A 10,000-nucleotide genomic window follows, 5' to 3' on the forward strand; every position below is an offset into this window, starting at 1 on the left:
GGGGGCACAGGTGAGATGGCTACAGGTAAGATGGAGGTAAGAGGAGGGGGCACAGGTAAGGGGACCGTACAGGTAAGGAAAGGAGCTACACAGGTAAGTGGGTAGGACAGGTAAGTGGAGCCACAGGTAAGGGGGAGCTGTATAGGTAAGGTGGGTACAGGTAAGGGGGCTGTACAGGTGAGAGAGGGGGCTTCAGGTAAAGGGGGGCGTGGGAGTGATTAGCATAACAGGCCGTGGGAAAAGGGTGGGCCGTCCCTTCTTCAGGCTGTTCTTGGCCTACAGAGGCTCTGGTGCCGCCCTGACACAGAGAGAGAGAGAGAGAGAGAGAGAGAGAGAGAGAGAGAGAGAGAGAGAGAGAGAGAGAGAGAGAGAGAGAGAGAGAGAGAGAGAGAGAGAGAGAGAGAGATGGTTTTGTTTTCTCAGTTTATGGCTTTCGCTAACGTTGTCGTGGTGGTGGAGGTGGTGATGGTGGCTGTGGTGAGGGGAGGAGGAGGAGGAGGAGGAGGAGGAGGAGGAGGAGGAGGAGGAGGAGGAGGAGGAGGAGGAGAGGAAGAAGAACAAGAACAAGAACAAGAATAAGAAGAACAAGAAGAAGAACAAGAAGAACAAGAACAAGAAGAACAAGAAGAAAATTTATGGAAAAGAACATGGAAGAAAAGCATCAAAAAAGAACTGGAAGAAGAAGAAGAAGAAGAAAAAGAAGAAGAAGAAGAAGAAGAAGAAGAAGAAGAAGAAGAAGAAGAAGAAGAAGAAGAAGAAGAAGAAGAAGAAGAAGAAGAAGAAGAAGTAGATTCATTCAGTATTCATTCGCAAGCTTTGGAGTCACAACACTATCATGTCGCCGTAGACAACAACAACAACAACAACAACAACAACAACAACAGTGGTATGGTAAGGTATGGTATTTCAAAAGAAGGTTCCATGGGCGTCACAAGCATTAAGACTGAGAACAACAAGGGGCGTCGCGAGGAGGGTGCAGGCGTGGGCGCGGCGTGGGCAGCCTACCCGCGCCTCCTGAATGGCAAGACTAAAGATGGTTCCTGCCAGCGTGATGATGAAATAACTGGATTACACCTTGATGAATAAACAGGAGGAGGAGGAGGAGGAGGAGGAGGAAAGTGGAAAAAGGAAAAGAAGGAAGAGAGGACAACGAGGATGATGAAGGAGGAGGAGGAAGAAAGGTCAATGGGGATGAGTAGAGTGAGGTAGGGAGGAGGAAAAGAGGAAGGAAGAGGAGGAGGAGGAGAGGACAATGAGAAAAATAAAAGGAGTGAGTCATGAATGAAGGAAAAAGACGATACACATGAAGAAGACAAGAGAAGAAAAGAGTGAAGGAAGAAGAGAGAAAAGAGGTGATGATGGGAGAGATATAAAAGAAAGGGAGATAAGTGAAAGAAGAGGAGAGATGAAAGAAGAAGAGAGAGAGAAAGAAAAGAGGATAAAAGGAGGGAATAACAGCTGGAATGTGAAAAGTAATAATAATAATAATAATAATAATAATAATAATAATAATAATAATAATAATAATAATAATAATAATAATAATAATAACAATAATAAGAGTTTTCCTTCATCTTATATTTGTCACGTTCATCTCTCTCTCTCTCTCTCTCTCTCTCTCTCTCTCTCTCTCTCTCTCTCTCTCTCTCTCTCTCTCTCTCTCTCTCAACCCTCAGATCTTTTCCTCTCTCACCACCTTTCCCTCCAATAATTCCCTCCCTTCTCTCCTTACCTCCTTTCCTCGCACACCCTCCCTACCCTCCCACCCCTCCCACTCCCCCTCCCCTCCCTGCGTCCCTTATCACCACAATCACCACTATCAATGTCTCGTGTCTTCAAGAGGGAAAGGAAAGCACCGCAGAAGGGGACAAAGGGTGTGTGTGTGTGTGTGTGTGTGTGTGTGTGTGTGAAGGAGGAAGAGGAAGAGGAGGAGGAGGAGTATTCTGAGGAGGAAGAGGAGGAATATACACAGAGGAACATTCTAATAGGCCTGTGGAGTTTCACTTAGGCCTAAAAAGAACATTTAAAAACACACGTCTCATCTACACATCTCCTCACTCCAAGGGGTCGTCTCCCCCTCTCACGCTCCCTAACGTCCCACGGCCCCCTCCCCCCAATTTTAAGTATATACAAGCCAGAACGACCCTCACCTCTCCCCCTACCCCCTGTGGTCGTTGTGACGGACTATGAGTAAACACAACCTCTTCCCCCATGACCGCCCCCCACGATCTCCCCCCCCCCCGACATGTGATCTCTCAGAGGGGTACTGGGGGAGGGACTGTGGAAGAACACTGGGGGAGTTCCTGGGGAAGGACACTGGGACAAGACACTGGGGGAGGGACTGTGGGAAGTTACTGGGGGATTGACTGGGGAAGCACTGAGGGAACACTGGGGAAGGATATTGGGATGGGACACGGGGGTAAGGACTGGGGGATGTTACTGGGGAGGACACTGGAGACTCTAAAGGGCATGGGAGAGGGGACAATGAGGGGACGAGATACACGACGAGACACGGTGGCATGGTAACGTATATTGCATTGTATGGTGAGTAAATACGAGGTACAGTGAGTGAGAAGGCGTGTCAAGGAGTGAGAGGTGCTGGCCGAGTGAAGGGGTGAGTGCTGGGTGAGGCGCCACACTTACTGCAGGGAGGAGGCGAGGCGGAGGATGGCACGCTGCCGAGATGAGTAGTGGTGTGGGTGACGAGGGAGTGGATGGAATGGGAGGGCTGGAGTGAAAACCTGGTGTGAAAGGAGTGAGGGAGACTGGTGTTAAATGAGAAAGAGAAGGAAAGGAAGGAGCATGGAAAAGGAGCAAAACAAGCAAAAGGAAGGTGAGGAGGGACACAGTGGTGCGGGGGAAGGGGGGAATGGTGGGTGGTGGGGGGCGCTGGAATGTGTGGCGGGTGACAGGGGGCGGTGGGGGGCGGGGTCCTCGCCTCCAGGGTGGCCCCGCTCAGCCAGCAGGGCGGCGGGTCCTGCGCCGCGACACGCTCAGGTATTTGGTGCTGAGGCGGCAAGGCGCGGGAGGCAGCCAGGGTGATGACGACGATGGTGGGGGGTGGGGGCGGGGGTGTGGGTGGTGAGGGTGGATCATGCCCTTATCTGACCATCGAGCGGCGTGCCGGCGCGGCGCCCATCAAAGGGACGCCGTCGGCAGCACAAGAGAGGTGCCAGGGCCTCGGGTCGGGCCGGGCCGAGGGCGCCCCTGTCGGGAGACGGAACCGACGTGCGCGGAAACGAGACAATAAGAGAATCCGGATACAGTTTGTCGGCGGGTGTCGGTGTCAATGTCGGTGTGGGAAAACAAGCATTAGTCAGACCACAGGCAGCCGGGGCGGGAGGCGGGAGGGGGCAGGTAAGCACGCCGAACAGTTCCCGCTCACCGGACACGCCCCTCGCTCACCGCTCGACTTCCTCTCCGCCCCCACGGAACACGGGAACCAATGGGCGACCGCCCTGCACGAGGCTCCTCCCTCCCTCCCTCCACCACCAGTAGCGCCGCTCCCCGCTGCTCCTCAGCAGCCAATGGTCGGCCCTTCTGCCCCCAGCGCTTCTCTTCGGTATAAATTGTGGCACCGTCCTGCGCTACACTCATTCTGCCCCAGTGACGCTGACGACGCGGCCATGGTAGCGTCTCCTCCCAGCGTGCCCTGCCTGCCGGGCCTCGGCGCTAGGCTACCCCCCGGCACCCTGGGCTCCGCCTTCACGCCCCTCTCCCGGGACCACCGCGCCCTGCACCTGTTACAGTCACTGCCGCTGCTGCAGTCTGCGGGCGGCGCGGCCAAGCCGCTTCCGCCGCCCCTGGGGATGGACCCCCGGTTGGCGGGGCTGCTGCAGGGCTGCAACCCCTTGGGCCAGCTTCCGTGGGCGGCGCTGGGCGCGGGCGAGCTGGCCCTCAACCGGCTGCTGCTGACTCCCGGGGGCCGCCTCAGCAGACCCAAGAAGCGGTACATCTGCAAGTATTGTCAGCGGGAGTTCACCAAGAGCTACAACCTGCTGATCCACGAGCGGACCCACACGGACGAGCGGCCCTTCCCCTGCGACATCTGCGGCAAGGCCTTCAGGAGGCAGGACCACCTCCGCGACCACAAGTACATCCACAGCAAGGAGAAGCCCTTCAAGTGCGAGGCGTGCGGCAAGGGCTTCTGCCAGGCGCGCACGCTCGCCGTGCACAAGGCGCAGCACGCCCACGACGTCCCGCCCACGCCCGCCGTCCCGCACACGCCGCCCTCCGCGCCCGCCGCCGCCCGCCTCGAGGCCGACGAGGTGGTGGACGTGCTGCACTGCGACGACGACGAGGACGACCACGTGATGCAGACGCTGACGGAGGAGGACGAGGAGCTGCAGCCCGCGGCGCCGCCGCCCCCCAAGAGGCTCGGCTTCTCCATCGCGGACATCATGAGCAGATAGAGGCGCGAGGGGCGCCGCGCCGCCCCCCAAGAGGCGCGGCTTCTCCATCGCGGACATCATGAGCAGACACAGGCGCGACGGGCGCCGCGCCGCCCCTCAAGAGGTGCGGCTTCTCCATCGCGGGCATCAGCAGCAGATAGAGGCGCCGCGCCGCCTCGCCCTGTCCTCTGTGCCTCATGGCGCCAATGTATTTAAGTCACATTGTATATAATGTACAAACAAATGTATTTATTAAATAACATTACTTTTTAATCATGCTTTAAATAACCTGACTTGTGAATGGTTGAGACGAGGAGGAGGAGAGGGAAGGACTCCTGACACTTGGCTGCGGGCGTCCAGCGAGGGACACCTGCCCAGACCTGAGGCGCGGCGTCCTGACAGGTGGACACCAGGTAAGGTGACACTCCCGCACAGCACCAGCAGGACGATGCTGGCGGCAGGCACTAATAACGCCCTACATCCTATCCTGACAGCACCGCCGCCCCTGACAACAAAGCCGCGGCGGGACACACCTGGGCGGTCCGGGCATCACCACACCCCGCCGCCGGCAGCAGCAGCAGCAAGGGGCGGCCACACCTACACACACCATCTGGCCGAGAAAACCCACACAAACACACACACAGACACGAGTGCACTTTAAATATTGTGATGATTTATCTCTTCCTTGAACCTGACACGCCTCCCTCCCCCTCATCCTCCTTCTCCTCCTCCTCCTCCTTTTCCTCCTCGTGCAGCGGAGCGCTATCAGGCGAGGCGGGACAGGGACTTAGCATGCGGAGGCCCCTGGGAGGCAGACAGATGTGCGGGGGTGAGGGGGAGGCGACACCCGACACGGGGAGGAGGAGGGAGGGCAGGAGAGCCAGGCGGTGTTAGCGGCCTCACACCGCGCATGTGTATGTGTGTGCGTGTGTGTAACATGACGCTACACTAAGCAAATCAGGCAAGCAGACAAGCAAACACACACACACACACACACACACACACACACACACACACACACACACACACACACACACACACACACACACACACACACACACACACACACACACACACACACACACACACACCTGCAGAGGACCTTACTTGTATTAAAATCTTTGTAGCGATACACAAAACTACCGCAAAAACTCTGTTGTAGTAGTAGTAATAGTAGTAGTAGTAGTAGTAGTAGTAGTAGTAGTAGTAGTAGCAATAATAATATTTCACCTTGAGACATAACCCCACCGTCATACATTAAAAAAAAAAGAAAGAAAAGGTAAACAAAAACACCAAACTACAAATAACACGCATACGAAAAAAAAATGGAACAAAAAACACTATAATATAGTGTTTTTTGTTCCATTTTTTTTTTTTTCGTATGCGTGTTATTTGTAGTTTGGTGTTTTTGTTTACCTTTTCTTTCTTTTTTTCATCTTTCTTCATTTTTTTTTTTTAGTGTTTTTATATTATAAAAACACTAAAAATAAAAAGATGAAGAAAGATGAAAAAAAAACGAAAACACAAACATTTCTCACACCCAAACCAATAATATTCACAAACCAATAAAAATTCCAACATATTTAAAAGATTCCTTCCCTATAACTTCCCTCTACTACCTGCGGGGGACGGGGGAAGCCACTCTCCGAACCCTCACGCCTACATCCGCGCCCCCACAACCCTTCCACCCACGCCCCCCGCCCTCACGATTCACAGCGAGCGTGGTGGGACGTGGGCGGGGCGGGTGGAGGCGTCAGTCTTCCAGGGGCGTGTGGTGAGGGATGGTGTCATGATGTGGCCGAAGTCGTGGTCAAATTGAGGTGTTGGAACGAAGGTTGGTTTTGGTTTGGCCGTGGGAAGATCGGTTACCTCAGTTTTTGGGCATGCTTTACTCTCTCTCTCTCTCTCTCTCTCTCTCTCTCTCTCTCTCTCTCTCTCTCTCTCTCTCTCTCTCTCTCTCGTTGCGTATATCTTATCATATTCATGTTTTGTTCTTATTTTTTTATATTTTTTTATTTATTGTATCTATTCATTCCTCCCTGTTCCTTTCTCTCCTAACTTTGTCTTTCCTAACTTAGCCTCTCCCGACTTTGTTTTTGTCTTAATTTAGAATTTCTTTTCTGTTCTGTTTTCTGTTATTTATCCTTGCTGTGTCTTCTCTCCTATACCTCTTACGCATCATCTTCTCATTCCTCTTCTCTTGATTTTACTTGCATTATTTTCCCACTTTATCCCTTATCGTGTTCATATATTTTTACTTGCTATTCTCTTCATATTTTGCTTTTCGTCTTAATTCCCATCTTTACTGTTTTATCTACGCTTCTCTCTTATGTATTTTTTTTCTCTCATGTCATTCTTGTTCACTTTGTTATCCTTTTCTTTTCCTGTTTTATCTACGCTTGCTTCACCGGTGAGGGGACACTGTGCCACGGTTACAGCGAAGGCCGGCGGAGATGATGAACGAACTGAGAAAGGCCGACAAGTAAAGCTGGTGCGGGAACTGCAGCAGCAGGACTACTAGGGCACTGATGACATGTGCTGAAGGAAAACCAGAATATAAAGGAGAAGCGTTCACAACATAAACAAAACGCTTAACTGACCCTGAAAACATGGAGACTTGCAGGTGAAGTGGGCAAAGAAAGCGTGGTTGTCCAGGTGCACCGCGGCATTCTGGACTACAATCGTACAGCAGTACAGCTCCGCCACCCTTCCTGCCCCCGCCGCCAACATCTCTCCGCCAGCAGTCCTGGGCCAACTCACTGCCCTTCCCAACAGATCTAGCAATTACAGTTTCTGCCTCGTTATCGTAATAGCAAACAATCTTATCACTAATTATTTACCGTTAATAGCCAAATAGTCACTGTATAGTGTATAGGAACGTGCACACACACACACACACACACACACACACACACACACACACACACACAATGATGAAAATCCGTCTCCGCATCCGCTTCCGCGTCACATCCGCAGTGAAAATACTACCCGTAATGTTATTCGCATCCGTGTTTTAAAACAACAAAATATCCGCATCAACATCCGCAACCACAATTTCAGATGACAGGAAGCTCCGCCTCTGCCTCCGCGTCGAAGAAACGCGGAGGTTGCAGATCTGTGTGTGTGTGTGTGTGTGTGTGTGTGTGTGTAATAATAATAATAATAATAATAATAAACGGTTTATTCTTTAGGCAGTCAACAAACTGAAAATGTACATTGGGGATGGGGAAATACTTGACATTAATCCTAAAGGTAAGTCAAATCTAGAAGTCAAATCTAGAAGGGACTATTGATTGATGGCGTGTGTGTGTGTGTGTGTGTGTGTGTGTGTGTGTGTGTGTGTGTGTGTGTGTGTGTGTGTGTGTGTGTGTGTGTGTGTGTGTGTGTGTGTGTGTGTGTGTGTGTGTGTGTGTGTGTGTGTGTGTGTGTGTGTAAGGACGAGTAAGGAAGACCCACTAAGAGTGTATAAAGGATACTGAGAGAGAGAGAGAGAGAGAGAGAGAGAGAGAGAGAGAGAGAGAGAGAGAGAGAGAGAGAGAGAGAGAGAGAGAGAGAGAGGAGGAAGGATGGAGAGTAAAGAGTGAGGGGGAGAGAGCGAAGTATCACTCCCTTGTGCCACAGGACAGATAAGGGAGGGGAGGTGACAGGTTTGGGACAAAACGACAGAGGAAGGAAAGGAGAGGAAGGGACTTTTGTGGGGTGGAGGGAGGAAGACAGTTCGTAATCGGGAAGGAGAGTACATGCGGCGAGGAGGTGGAGGAAGGGTGGAGGAGGAGGATGGGAGGAAAAAGTAGAGATAATAAATATAAGCAGGAAGGGTGAGGAGTGAGTGAAGAAGAGGGAGAGAAGAAGTAGTGGGAAATAAATGCTTTCTCTTCTTGTCCCCTACTCCTATTCATCCTTCCCCCATCCACCCCCTTCCTATTTCTATTCCCTCCATCTCCTTGCCCCCTGTACTCCTTTTCTCCAGTTACGTCTACATTCTTAAAATATATTACACATTGTTTACTTATTCCATTATATATATTTTTTTTCTATTTAGTTTTCGTTCTTTTCTCTCTGTCTTCTTTCTCTCCTCTCTGAAGCCACTCCTCTAACTGACTCTCTCACCGCCGCAATGTTGCATCTCTAGCTATCTTCTACTGCTATTTACATGCTAACTGCTCTTTTGATCTTGCTAACTGCATGCCTCCCCTCCTCCCGCGGCCTCGATACACAAGATTTTTTCCTTCTTTCACTCCTATTCTGTCCACCTCTCTAATGCAAGAGTTAACCAGTATTCTCAATCATTCGTCCCCTTCTCTGATAAACCCTGGAACTCCCTGCCTGCTTCTGTATTTCCTTCATCTTATGACTTGAACTTTTTGAAGACGGAGGTTTCAAGACACATATACTTTAATTTTTGACTACCACTTTTGACTCTGGGGACCAGCACCTCAGTGAACCCTTTTTTTTAATTGTAATGTTGTTGCATATGACCAGTGTCTCTCCTACATAAAAAAAAATGTGTGTGTGTGTGTGTGTGTGTGTGTGTGTGTGTGTGTGTGTGTGTGTGTGTGTGTGTGTGTGTGTGTGTGTGTGTGTGTGTGTGTGTGTGTGTGTGTGTGTGTGTGTGTGTGTGTGTAGCGGTAGTCACTCAGTCAGCCTGTGCACGCATCTCTCGCCAGTCAGTCAGCGTGGTTGCATCGCTCGTTGCTCGTCATGTCTATCAGTCAATGAATTAGCGAGTCAGGGAGGCATTCAGTAAACAGAGTGCGTGCTTCCTTTGCCGGCCAGGTTGCCAGTCGCTGAATAACAAATCAACCGGTCAGTAAGTCAGCCAAGTACCGTTCCGGCGTGAATCTCTTGGAAGCCAGTATGTCAGTTGACGCATCAGCAAGTCAGTTACTCCGTCATTATGTCAGTAAATCAGTGCGAGAGATCCGGCAGTCAGTCAAACAGTACGTAGGCATGAATAGTGGTGCCAGTCAGTAAGTCAGCGAGTCAGGAAGTCAGTCACAGTGGTTCAAACAGCGTGCGTGAATCCCTCCTCATCACTCCAGCGTCGTGTTGTAATTATGATAAACAGCTGATGACTTTTCTAATTGTGCTGGAGAGGTGGATCATCTTCCTGTCTCTTCCTCCTCCTCCTACAACAACATTATATAAAACTCAAAATATATATAATGTGTGTGTGTGTGTGTGTGTGTGTGTGTGTGTGTGTGTGTGTGTGTGTGTGTGTGTGTGTGTGTGTGTGTAATAATAATAATAATAATAAACGGTTTATTATTTAGGCAGTTGACAAACTGAAAATGTACATAGGGGATGGGGAAAAACTTAACATTAATCCTAACGGTAAGACTAATCTAGGAGGGAAATACTATCGATTGATGGCTCGCACCATGGTGGGAATCGCACTGAGTCTGTACCGGTCCGTGCGCGGCGCCTTCAGGGGCGTTATTTTGTTGTGGTGTCTGGTGGCACGGACAGGGCGAGGCGCGTCGGGCGGCAGCATGTCTCTGAGACGCGGATGATGCAGTAGTCCCTTCCCAAACTTCTCCAGAGCCTCTCGGTGCCTGGTGGATATTCTGGACAGACTCAGGGTGGTCAGGGCTTCTTCATAGGTGGTG

General features: G+C 51.0%; 1 protein-coding gene and 1 long non-coding RNA gene across 2 annotated transcripts in view; one reads left to right on the forward strand and one right to left on the reverse strand.

Moving 5' to 3' along the window:
• Positions 1-10,000, reverse strand: part of LOC135111871 (uncharacterized) — a 116,503-nt gene that overhangs the window by 12,544 nt on the left and 93,959 nt on the right. The gene's annotated exons all lie outside the window — the stretch shown is intronic.
• On the forward strand, positions 2,862-4,664 carry LOC135111751 (protein bowel-like). Its single transcript, XM_064025440.1, has one exon. It carries the CDS (start codon positions 3,042-3,044, stop codon positions 4,410-4,412), a length of 1,371 nt encoding a protein of 456 aa, XP_063881510.1. The 5' UTR covers positions 2,862-3,041; the 3' UTR covers positions 4,413-4,664.

Source organism: Scylla paramamosain, chromosome 22, assembly GCF_035594125.1.
Source record: "Scylla paramamosain isolate STU-SP2022 chromosome 22, ASM3559412v1, whole genome shotgun sequence".
NCBI lineage: Eukaryota > Metazoa > Arthropoda > Malacostraca > Decapoda > Portunidae > Scylla > Scylla paramamosain.

Bases quoted from the DNA above. Each gene is read 5' to 3' on its own strand.
- LOC135111751 (XM_064025440.1), top strand. From the start codon at position 3,042: ATGACGACGATGGTGGGGGGTGGGGGCGGGGGTGTGGGTGGTGAGGGT.